Source organism: Nicotiana tomentosiformis, chromosome 12, assembly GCF_000390325.3.
Source record: "Nicotiana tomentosiformis chromosome 12, ASM39032v3, whole genome shotgun sequence".
Taxonomy (NCBI): domain Eukaryota; kingdom Viridiplantae; phylum Streptophyta; class Magnoliopsida; order Solanales; family Solanaceae; genus Nicotiana; species Nicotiana tomentosiformis.
The window spans coordinates 118,093,940-118,106,809 of NC_090823.1; the positions used below are offsets into that span (position 1 = coordinate 118,093,940).

The 12,870-nt window shown below is 35.1% G+C and overlaps 2 protein-coding genes across 3 annotated transcripts; one reads left to right on the forward strand and one right to left on the reverse strand.

Moving 5' to 3' along the window:
* The first annotated feature begins 230 nt into the window (after positions 1–230).
* LOC104088325 (mediator of RNA polymerase II transcription subunit 6) lies at positions 231–8,235 on the forward strand. 2 transcript variants are annotated; one of them, XR_011412591.1, is made up of 5 exons: positions 231–545; positions 911–1,085; positions 6,095–6,164; positions 7,435–7,624; positions 7,770–7,991. XR_011412591.1 is itself a non-coding variant. In XM_009592987.4 (5 exons), exons 1-5 carry the CDS (start codon positions 295–297, stop codon positions 7,917–7,919), a joined length of 759 nt encoding a protein of 252 aa, XP_009591282.1. In that variant the 5' UTR covers positions 233–294; the 3' UTR covers positions 7,920–8,235. The 2 variants fall into 2 exon arrangements, 1 of the variants encoding a protein (XP_009591282.1); XM_009592987.4 differs by having other exon boundaries at positions 233–545; positions 7,435–7,547; positions 7,770–8,235.
* A 1,989-nt stretch (positions 8,236–10,224) lies between these two features.
* Positions 10,225–12,596, reverse strand: LOC104088336 (profilin-2). Its single transcript, XM_009592998.4, has 3 exons — positions 12,387–12,596; positions 11,467–11,604; positions 10,225–10,561 (listed from the first exon to the last, which is right to left on the reverse strand). The coding sequence occupies exons 1-3, from the start codon at positions 12,516–12,518 to the stop codon at positions 10,427–10,429; spliced, it is 405 nt and encodes a 134-aa protein (XP_009591293.1). The 5' UTR covers positions 12,519–12,596; the 3' UTR covers positions 10,225–10,426.
* Positions 12,597–12,870: the final 274 nt, after the last annotated feature.

Genomic DNA, 12,870 nt, shown 5'->3' on the forward strand with positions numbered 1-12,870 from the left:
AGAGTTTAAACTTTATAATTGAAAATCCAAGTAGTGCCTCCGTTCCAATTTATGTGAATTTGTTTGACTGCGCACAAAATTTAAGGAAAAGTAAAGATTTTTTTGAATTTGTAATTCTAAACAAGTCAAAAAGGGGCTCAAAGTATTTTTGTGATTATAAAAACTTAATAAAATTATAAGTTTAAGCTAAATTATTAACAAATTTAGAAAGACTTTATTCTTGAATATTACTACTTATGCTTTTATATACAGTGAACGAGCCAATTGACTAGTAAAACAAGCCGAACGCCGGAGATGTCGACGACGCCAATGATGCCGCCGATGGGGAACCCAAACTTTGACGGAGGTGCACCGCCACAGCCGCCGCAGCCGGGGACTGACATGACAGGAATATGCTTCAGGGATCAGTTATGGCTGAATACATATCCGCTGGATCGTAACCTAGTATTTGACTACTTTGCCCTTTCCCCTTTCTATGACTGGACTTGCAACAATGAGCAACTCCGATCACGCGCCATTCACCCGCTCGATATTTCTCATTTATCGTATGATTTTTATCTCTGAATCTTTTGCATCTGTTCAATTTTATTCCTTTTTCTTTAAAATTTCATTCCCCCCCTCCCCCAAATTAATGGTCCCATTAACCTGAACAATCAGTCACAAATTACCTCTAGTTTTATGCACAACTAATTTACAGTGCAATTGACCTATTATTTGCTAGAGTTTAAGTTCTATGCACTAATGCTGTAAAAATATACTTACAATCAGGTCATTTATAAGGTAGTTGCTAGTAAATCTTTGTTATAATCATTACTTGTTAACCTGATAAAAATTGTAGCTAATCTATCATTACAGGGTAAAGATTATTTAACAGTGCATATAATTAAATCATTCGGTAATTGATGTGCAGGAAAATGACGGGCAGTGAATACACGCTGAGTGAAGTTATGGAGCCACATCTCTTTGTCATCCGTAAGCAAAAGAGGGATAGTCCCGAGAAGGTAACGCCAATGCTGACTTATTATATATTGGATGGTTCAATATACCAAGCTCCACAGCTCTGCAATGTGTTTGCAGGTCGACTGGTTAGTAATCTCCTCTTGTTGCACCTTGGTACAAAGTGTATTTTTATAGGTAGTAATTGTTTTTCACTGTATGCATCTTGCATTCTTGTTAGCCATCACTACAATATTCAATTGATTAAAATTTAACTGAGATTCATATGCGTGTGCCCAATGGCGGAGTCAGGAATTTCACTAAGGGGTGCCAAAATATAAAGAAGTAAACACACGAAGAAGTTAACGGGATTCCACATATAGTATATATACGTAAAAATAAAAAAATTCCTAGCTACACTGTTGAAGACATAACTAAGTAAATAAAAGTGTTTATCTCTAACAGCTTCAGCTTTTAGATGGGATGGTTACACACTTCAATATACACAATGTAATTGTCACCCCTTAGCTTAAGGTGTCTCCTCCGTTGTATGTGCCTGTGTGGTATATTGACCAATCGGGATGTCCGCTGATCAGTGTTTTTGCCATCTAGGCACCTAAACTTAACTGAATACTTAATGGTGGATAGAGTTAAATTAAGAAATTTAAATTTTATCCAAGAAAAAAGAATAAAAAAAGGGGAACATACTTAAAAGTAGGTGGCAACACTGGGAGGAAAGTACTGAATGGAAGTAGATTGGAACAAGGGCCGTATTCAGCCACACGAAAAGCTGTGCACAGTGAATAAATGAGCTATTTTGACTGTAGTTGTATTCTAGCTGAGATCACTTATGTTATTTTTTAAACTTTGTTTCTGTTTTGCCCTCTGGTACCAAATGTTGCAAAATATATCATATACGACAGAGTTTCATTCCTATTTGTTGACTGTAGTGTAAGTGCATTTTTGGACTCATTAAAGGCATTTCCATAAATTGGCATGGGATGTGTAGGGATTTCTTGGTAGTCGAAATGCTTGGGGAGTTCTCTGTAGGATAAATATGCAGTTAAGTGCATCTTAAAGATCTCATTTTCATCCAGTCTTTCTTTGACGGTGCAGTTTAATAGGTGATATTAAGGTGGTTAGCTTGGACAGTGGATAGGGCAGTAAGTGCTTTCGAGGAATCTGAAAGAATATAAGAAGAAAGAAAAATGGCGGAGATACCATGAATTCCACCTAGAAATTAACATAGACATAAGAATCCCTAGAGGAGGTGGTAATGGTAATCTGTGCAGAGGTTTTCATTGTTTTATGACAATCAGTATTGAGTGTGAGCACCTAATTTTTGACTATATTTGAGTTTTTACCACTTTTTAGTATTTAAATTGTTTTGAGTTTAATCTTTATATTTTAGCTGTTGTTTCACCTTCTTATAGGTTTTATGTGAGAAAATTGAAAACCAACAAAATGATTCACATTTTTAGAGTATTAAATTTCGTTATAATTTGCAAAAGAAAAGAAAACTCACAAAAATATGCTTTCTCTTAACTTTATTAAGTTAGTGATTTTGAATTATTTTTAATAATTTTTAGATTAGAAGTAGGCAAGTATTATTTTTATTTCTTGTTATTTTAATTAGGGAAAATGCATAAGTACCCCTTAACCTATGACCGAAGTTCCAACTTCCAACTATACACTTTTCCTTTTCGGGGGGAGGGGGGTCCTATTACCCCCCTTAAACTATTTTAAAATGAAATTATTACCTCCCTAAATGCTTACGTGCCAAAGTGAGTGTATTTCACTCTCTTTAAGAGAGTGAGCAACAAAAACAAATACTAAATTTTTATTTTTAATATGCCTTTTATTAAATATATACAACTTTTTAGTTTTTCTTTTCTTTTTTATTTCTCTCTTTTTTAATTTTTTTTCTTCCTCCACCCAACTAGCAACATAGCCGATGCCACCACCGCGTCACAACCCCCAAATTTCTTTGCCACAGAAACCCTAGTTTATACTCTCCACCCTCTTATTTTCCTAAATCCATAGCTGCATCCCCCATCTTCCCAACTCCCCAGCAGCTCTCGTCTCTCTCTCTCTCTCTCTTATTGGGTCTGCCGTCGCCGCCGCCCCGACGACTTGGCTGGCCGGCGACCACGACCTCTCTCTCTCTCATCTATCTCCCTCAGTGTAACTAGCTTTTTAAGAAGACAAATTGTTTAAACGACTCAGTAATTCAGTTTCATTCTAAATAATTTGAGAAGTAAACAAATCTGTGAAGGATTCGGGGTTGTAGAAAATTTTCCTATTATCGGCCCATAAATTTGCAAGAAAATTAACCAGGTTGTGAAGGAAGTCCCTCGCCGGAAAGTTTTCCTACCATCCAAATCCATTTTTTGCGGCCAAAATTTGCAAAACTTTAAGCAACGTCCAGCGGGTCCATTATATTAACATCAGATCCCACCATTTATGATTATATTCTTCTTGCATAACCACAAACTAAACAATAATTTCAGATTTGATAAATAAAAAAGAAAAAGGACAGAAAAAAGGAAATCTGAAAAGAATTTTGTGGGATGGGGGTGGTCACGTTTTGGGAAGAAGGTACGCAATTGGAGGAAGAGAAAGGAAAGAAAAAGAAAGAAAAAAAGAAAAAAATAATAAAACAAAAAACAAGGGAAAGAATAAGAAAAGATTAAAAAAATTCCTAATTAAATGTACCTGGCGCGTGGCTTCAACGACCAACATATGATGTGGTTGTGACCTTTCAAGGGTGTAACAATTCTGTTTTAAAATAGTTCAGGGGAGTAATATGACCCCCGAAAAGGAAAAGTGTGTAGTTAGGATTTCGGTCATAGGTTGGGGTGTACTTATGCATTTTCCCTTTTAATTAAATAGGAGTAGTATTTTTATTTTGTCTATTTATATATCCTTTGGAAAAGAAAATCAAAAACAAAAAGATTCGGATAATGCTCCGTACCTAGGTAATGCTCATATTGACCCTTTGGATATTCAAATCCGAGAAAAACATGGTTATTGCAATGCAATTGAAATAGATCCGGATGGGAAATCGTGGTATCATGATATTAAAAGGTTTCTGAAAACGAAAGAATATCCCGAACAAGCAAGTGGGGATCAAAAGAGAACTATTTGAACGCTTGCCAGCAGTTTCTTCTTGAGTGGAGAAATCTTTTAAAAAAGCACTCCGGATTTGAATCTGTTGAGATGTGTAGACTCTCGACAAGCTGAGAAAATCATGAAAGAAGTGCATTCTGGAGTATGTGGCCCCCACATACACAGGTACGTTCTTGCAAAGAAAATACTCCGAGCAGGTTATTATTGGATGACCATGGAAAAAGATTGTTTCAGTTTTTTTTCGCAAGTGTCATCAGTGTCAAATACACAGTGTTTTGATTCACTCGCCGCCTTCGGAGTTGCATCCTATGTCAGCACCTTGGCCATTCGTTGCTTGGGGCATGGATGTTATTGGGCCAATCGAGCCAAAGGCTTCAAATGGGCACAAATTTATCTTGGTTGCCATTGATTACTTTACAAAATGGGTTGAAGCTGTTACTTTCAAAGCCGCCACTAAGAAAGCAGTGGTGGCCTTCGTGCATTCTAACATCGTTTGCTGGTTTGGTATTCCTAATCATCATTACGGACAATGCTGCAAATCTGAACGATCACTTGATGAGGGAGGTATGCGAGCAATTTAAAATTACACATTGCAACTCTACCCCTTATCAACCCAAAGCCAATGGCGCCGTTGAAGCTGTAAACAAGAATATCAAGAAGATTCTCAGAAAAATGGTCCAGAGTTCTAGGCAGTGGCATAAAAAGTTGCCTTTTGCATTATTGGGATATTGCACAACTTAGCGCACATCAGTTGGGGTTACTCCCTACCTTTTGGTTTATGGCACTAAAGCTGTAATACCTGCAGAAGTTGATATTCCTTCTCTTCGGATCATTGTTGAAGCTGAGATCGAGGATGAAGAATGGGTCAAAATCCGGTTGGAACAATTGACTATGATTGATGAAAAGCAATTGGCTGCAGTTTGCCACGGGCAGTTGTACCAACAAAGAATGACCCGTGCCTACAAGAAGAAGTGCAGCCCAGGAAATTTGAAGTGGGGCAACTCGTTCTGAGACGTATTCTCCCGCATCATGAAGAAGCTAAAGGAAAATTTGCTCAAAATTGGAAAGGTCCATACATTGTACGTGAGAGACATCGAAGGAAATGTCCCCGAGACAATTGTCAAAGTGGATGCAGTCAAAAAGTATTATGTTTGACCCATTACTCGGTATTAACATTCTCTGATTGGGATGACAAATTATTCTCGCTACCCAAACACTATTAACCCCTTGCAAACCCTTTGAGCCAGATATCTTTTTCTTGATCACCCTCTTTGGAACCTTGTATGTAAAAAGAAAGAAAAGAGAAAAAGAATAAACAAAAAAAAAAAGAAAAAGAAAAAGAAGAAAAAAGAAAAGAAAAACAAAAACAAGAACAAATCAAAAACAAAGTTCATGTAATTGAATTATGTTGACCTGATTCCGAAAGGATACGTAGGCAGCCTAACTTGGAGGTTCGGTCACACCAAACAAAAATTCACATTCCCTCCAAAAGTTGAAACTGGGGCAGCAGTTATGACGTTTTGGCGATGATTTCGTCTGTAGCATTTATTCATATTGTTGCTTTTTGAGACAATCAGCCGGTCCCTATCTGACTTCTGAAGTTTTTGAAGGCTGTTTGACTTGAATTTTCTTTCGCAGCCTTGCATTTCATATTCTATAAGTTGCTCGTTTCTCATAATTAATAAGGTTGTGAACACCGGCATCATTGCATGTCTCAATGATAGTTTTCATTTAGCTGAATATTAAAGAGAGGATTCAAATATACATGTGGATTTTATTTCAAATTTGTTAAACTAAGTTAAGTACTATGTAACCCCTCCATCCAGAAAATGTGAGTTACTGCCCTTTTGGTTCATTCCAAAATTTGAACTTTTGCTAAAGTTTTGTTGTTATATAACTTGATATTTTGTATTTTTGCTTGTTCAAAGATTTTCTTTACTTGCAAATGCAATACTAGAGAATTTAGCTGTATTTGATGCTTTTCATGTTGAAAATTAACCTCTTTTGTCTTGATCCACTTATTTGACAGGGACGTGCTTTATATCATATATCCAAAGCTTTCAGTTCTGCAGCTTCAAAGTTGGAAAAGACCGGATATGGTATCTTGACATCCCTTTTCCACCCTTTCTTGTGCTTCTCTTTCTTATTGTGTTTTCTTGGGTGTGCTTCCCTAGGGCTTGTTTGGTTTTTTTTTTTTGGGGGGGGGGGGGGGGGGCAGGGACTTCTCTAATGAGAACCTGCTGCTGCCAATATCAAAAAGATTGGCTGGAGCAATGTTATTGGTGGTTTTGTTTTATCGTCTCTATTGTGTGTTCAAGATAGTCAACTCACTTAAATATCTTCTGGTGAATGTAGAGTTGCTGAATTCCTTTTTTCCATTTCCGTTTGTCGTATTCTACTTGTGTTTGTTTTGGTCGATTGTTCAATAATAATTGAATACAACAGTCTTTGCTTTTGGAGATGGACTGAAATGATATGTATCACCCGAAAATTATGATGTCAGGTGCTATTATATCATGTGGTGTAATTACTCTTCATATTTCATAATGTCCATCCAATTTTAGACTACATAGGTCACTTAGTTCTAGTTTGACGCTTTGTGATTTTCAGGCTATTTGCTTGTTCAGTTATCTCCATGACTCTACTTTCCAATTTTGAAGAACATCCCCTAGTGTAAATTGGCCCAAATTTGTTGGTGAACACTAAAATGGATGAGAGAAGACCCTATAAGGCTTAAACTCTTGTCAAAAGACGCCCTATGTAACATCAGGAGGTGTTCTTATATTCTTCGATATGACTGAGGAACAGGATCTGTAACAACCTGTGTAATTTAGATGAGATAAGTTTTTAATTGATGTGATTAAAGACAAACTTAGGCACATGATGCTCTACTCCCATTCTTGATTTTGGTGCATGGAAATGTTAATGTCTGGGCAAAATATAAATTATTTGAAGTTATGTGCTCTTTGCCATGGTGATGTTTGTGACCATTAGAAACTAAACAAAGTATGTTCTGACCTCCTCCTTCCTGAAGACCCAAAAGCAAAAAATGAACAATGGATAGCATTGAGACCTGATTTTTTGTTACAAGTGCTTTGGTTCCTTGCAAGGAATTGCATTCTTGATTGCCACGCATTGCCATTTACTTTCTTCCTGAAGAGCTGGGATCGGACCTCTGTGTATATATTTTAATTCATGGTTATGTTTTGACTAGAATAGTTGAAGTTTGATTTGAATCTCTCCATCAAGATGTCAAATCTTATGCGTAGATTGTTCAGGTCAATGATTTATCATGCTCTTCTTTACATTTAAGTATATTGTTTTAATATTCTATAATTTCATTTCGTTCTGTGCGCTTTGCTTTCACAGTGGCTTCTGAAAATGAGAGTGCAACATCTGAACCTACTAAGCCTGCTAAGGAGCCCATTGACTTCAAGGAACTTAAGCGAGTTGATCATATCCTTGCTTCCCTACAACGAAAGGTAACTGTGATGTCTTAAAAAGTGTAGTCTGTCTGGATGGTGCTTTTGACCTCAGTTGTCATTACCTCTTAGCTCAGGTACTTATCTAGGCTATGAAGTTATTATTATGGAATCTAATATTTCATTGAAGGTTAAGGTTTTATGGTGCATAGTTTTCTGCTACATTTGTCATCAAGTAAAAATAAAAAGCGTCTAAAACTGACAAACTTGATCTTTTTGCAGCTACCACCAGTACCTCCACCCCCACCATTTCCGGAAGGCTATGCACCACCTTCCACGGCAGAAGCCTCGGAAAACCAGCAAGCAGAGACTCAGTTACCTACAGTTGATCCCATCATCGACCAAGGTCCGTCTAAGCGAATGAAAGTATGAAACGTCTAAGCAGTTGGTGGCTGCAAGAATTTGTACAATGCTCCAGATGGTTCTGGGTGATCCATAACTAAATATTTCCTGCACCCAGTGACTGCAAGTGTTAAATCTACGATGCTTGAGATGGTCTAGAGTGATCCTTAACTTGATAATAGATTTTTCTGTATACTATGTAAAGTATTAAATCTCTATGTTAGTCAGAACTTTACATGTAGATCCGTATCAAGGTTATAGTTCACCCGTAGGCTGTATGGCCATGTAATGCTGTTACATTAGTTTCCAATAGTGAATTTTATCTTAGATTTCGCATTTTGGAACACACTTATTGGCTCAAATATTTTAACAAATGGTTTCTTCATTTGGAAATTGGAATGTTTTTCAGGGTTGAATTTGCGGAAAACAAATTATTATTTAATGGAAAGATTGATAAAGCAGACTTTTATTCCATTGGTTGGAGAAGCAGTGCCAGGAGATTATATAAAATAAAAATGTGTCTGGATGTACTTTCTTGAATTTTTATGTGTTTATTTTGTTAAGCAACCACCTTCGTAGAAAACCTCTTGTTACACTTTACTTTGGAAACTTGAAATAACGCAATCAAAATCTGACTCTTACAAGTAGTGCTAAATCGATCAAAAAACTATAGAAGAACACAAAACCAGCAGATTCCTAGGCTGCATTTCTCCAATTTTTACAGGAAAATGACATTAAATAGGTATAGATTTGTTGTGACATGCTATCTTAGGTGGGATACATGAATGCATGGTTCTTTGCATATGCCACCATTATCCCATCCTCTGGTCATGGGTAGTTAACGACCCTAAAAATATTATACAATCAAATTACTGTTATGACGTAGCTCTGGTATGGTAAAGTAATAAGTACTAGCTAACTTGTTATCATTAGTTAAAATATACCAAGATTGTAAATAAAATCTTTACACCAATAGGGTAAATAAAATACAACTATATAGCTTAAATCTGTAAAATAAAGGACGACCTACATACTAATAAACCAATGAAAATTGCTAAATCACTAGCACAGTTACGCCATTTGGAACACACTTATTGGCTCAAATACTTCAACAATTGCTTTCTTCATTTGGAAGTTGGAATGAATATCAGGGTTGAATTTGAGGAAAATAAACTATATTTAATGAAAATATTGAGGCAGACGTTTATTCCATTTGATTGAGATTTAGTGGCAGGAGACTATAGAGAACAAAAATGTGTCTGGATGTGCTTTTCCTTAATTTTTATGTGTGTTTATTTTATATAGTAAACAATCACCTTTCTAGAAAACCTTTTGTTACACTTCCTGAAAAACTTGAAATAAACGCAATCCTAACAAATAATGGTGCCTCGGCTAATATGTAGTTGTGGCACAACCATTTCACTATGAGGTTAATGAGCTTACCAATTCCTGCCACTGGACAGTTTGAAGCTACTCTTCCTATCCTCCATCTCAACCACTAAAAACTCCAAACTTTCCTCCCTTAGCTAGATTTAGTTGACATAGATTTAGTTGAAACTTGAAAAAAAAAAAAAGAGTTTTCGAAGATGAGATGAAAAATAGTTTTTGAAAGTCGAAATTGTGCTTGGACATGCATTTTACTTTTAAACAAATAGAAGTTTTCTGATCAGAAAACTTCAAAAACTACTCTAGAGTTGTTTTTGGGATTTGAAGATTTTATTTTCAAAATCTGCCAAAAAAAAGATTAAAATCTATAAACAAACAAATATTTGAAAACAAAATTTGAAAAAACTCCCAAATTTTATAGCCCTTTCATGTGTCATCGCAGGCGAGAAATCAAAATCTGACACTTTCAAGTAGTGCTAAAGCAGCCAAACAACTATCCCAGGCTTTTGTCTAGTTAACGGTCTTAAAATATTTATACAATCAAATTACTATTAGGAATTACAGATAAAATTTTTCACAATCACTATTTCTTAATTTAATCTGGTAAAAGTAATAAGTACTAGCAAACTTATTATCATGAATTTAAACTTATTATCATCAACTCGGTAGGGGATATATTCTATTACAAGTTGTGTTCATTTTAGAATTTACCTTTATATAGTTCCTTAATCATAATTTTCATCGACGGAGATGAATTTTTCTCAATTTTTATTTTATGCAAAATATATGTATAGTTGATATATTTTGATTATAAAATCTAGTTTTATGACGTTGTTGTAATAGATCTTTAGTTAGATTACCATCCGATGAAATTAACCTCCTTGAGGTAATGCTAGGGACAATAAAAAATCAAGAAATAAAATATCTAGAAAATGATGAATACACAATATAGTTAAAGTAACTTTTAGAGCAAAATGGGAAATAGCAAATTCTAACAGAGAAAATGTCTCATGCTGCTTGTTATTTTTCAAAAAAAAGAAAAAGGAAAGGAAAAAACACCAGTGCCAATTTGGCCCTAGAAGATACAAATGCAATCACCAAATACAACAAAATTCAATTTTGCAATAATCAATTTTAAAGAGGGAATTAATTTAATAGCCCTGGTCAACAAGGTAGTCACCAATTTTCTCAACCACCATATTGCACTGTCCTGGAGTCACTGGTTCCTCATAGATACCAAAAATCAGAGCCTGGTTAGTTTTCTTGATGGTTATTCCACCAGATCCCTACACAAAAACAATTTTACAATTATTCAAAACTAGAAATATATATTAAGTCCAAACACATTGTCGCAACTCAAAAAGAAGTTCACAAGATTTAAGCACCTAGACAAAAGGTATTTTTTCGAATAACAAAATGCACAAATTCATGGATCTTTCATTTGCTTTGCCATAATCATGTCAAACAAGTGGGCATGTTTTAGAGAACGTATACATACACTAAAAATTAGCGAAAAAGCTGTACGTACGTTCGTTATTCCATGTCACATAGTTCTCAACCACATGCAAAGATCATCGTTATATTTAATTGCAATAAACGATACACAAGATTAGAGGTGTTCAATTGGGTAGGTTGAGTTAGATTTTGAATGGGTCAAAATGGGCTGAGTTAATAAATGGGCGGGTCATCATTGCCCGCCAAAAAATTAATTGGACTGGGTCAAGATGAGCTAATTTTTGGATCATCGCTCAATCCACCCAACTCTTATCAAACTTTAATAATGTGTGTTATTTTTTATGGATTGTCTATTTATCAAATAAAACTTTTTTTCTTTTATTATGGTCATATATAATATATGAAACAAAAAAAAAGAATTATTTTAAAGATATTTTAACAAAGTTATTTATGGATCAATTTAGGCTAAAAATCAGTCAACTTTAGATGAGCTGCGTCAAGATGGATTGAGTTCAACATATGAGCGTGTCAATAACCGGCCCAATCTTATACAAGTTGGGCAGGTCAAATGGATTTGGACTCAAATTGTCATCCTTACACAAGATTTACAAACGAAATAGTTGTTGGAATAACAATGGAAAAATTAAATATTACTAAAAAAATATTCATGATCAGATACACGAATTGGTTTGAGTCGTGCTATGCACTTTCCTGAGTAGAGAACGATGACGATTACCTTCTTCCCACGAATGACAGCGCCAGGTTCTCCTTGGATTACCATGTATTTTGCCCCGGCAAGGAATAAACCAGTTGGAGCTAGATGTCCAGGTTCATCAAAATCTTTCATGATATTAGTAATTTCCTCTGGTTTAAACTGGACACACATAAAAAGATTAATCCACTTGATAAAAGATCATATTATATGAAATAAATGTAAAATAAGATTCTATGTTCGTATATGTCCATTGAATTTCATTAGAAATAAAGATCAAATCTTACTTCTTATAGAAAACTTCACGATCATTAACAGATCTAGCTAAAAATGAAAGAAATTAATCAAAAAAAAAAAAAAAAAAAACAACAACAACACAAAAAACATGAATAAAGTTTTTAAAAAATATGGACAGGTAAATTCCAATCCATATTGACCTGAATCTCAATGACAATTAATGAATGAAAATTGACAATTGAAAGAACTTGTGTGATTCAAAAGTTCATTTATTTATCATCAGAATGCTTTTCCTTTATTTTCATATTAAACTTTTTATTTTTATAATCGAACTCTTTATCAATATTATGAAGTGATTGTAACACAATATATTTAAGACTTGTGATATGAGGTGATGGAATCCAACATATAAAATTTACTTCTTGGTTTATTAGAGAAACAGATCCATACCAAAATTAGTGATTGATCCAGAATTTATACATTACGTATTTTGAGTTGAAAGAGTAAGTTCTGAAATGTATATCCGTATAATGCATATAAAACTCGTCCACAAACCTCAATTGCCTAACCGAAAAAATCTATCGTTGGATCCGCCACTAACCAAAACACATGACATTAGATGAGAACAAAGGGAAAAAGAAATGAAAAAAAAACGAACAGATCCAAGGATATTTGTCGAGAAAATTTGTCGTGAAAATGTCACGAACCTTAGGGAAAGTGGTACTCTGAGCCCAGACACTGCCATCATTTCCAAGGATAGCTGCAGCAGCGAGATGGTTACCTTGCTGACCTTCAATGTCAGCCATCAAATGATCATCCACATATGTTTGCCACGACATTTTAATTAAGTTGTTGTCTTTGTCTTTGTCTTTTGTTTTCTCCTTGTTCAAATCACTCAGTTTTAATATTTCATTGGAATGGAGAGAACACGAGAGTGAGTATAAATAGGAAGAGAGAATGGTGGGTGAAACAATAGGAACCGTGGATTGGACGTGATTACATGAGTGCCATTCACGTTCTGATTAATTCTGATGCTTATTGCCATCATTTCTGTTTTGTTCGTTGAAGTTGTGGAGATTTGGTCACCACTGGCTTTGTCATGTGCCACAATTGAGATGCATCATTATTCACCAGCCACGTCATCACATCTCCATGCTTCCATAAAAAATAAAAAAAAGACATTCCTCATTT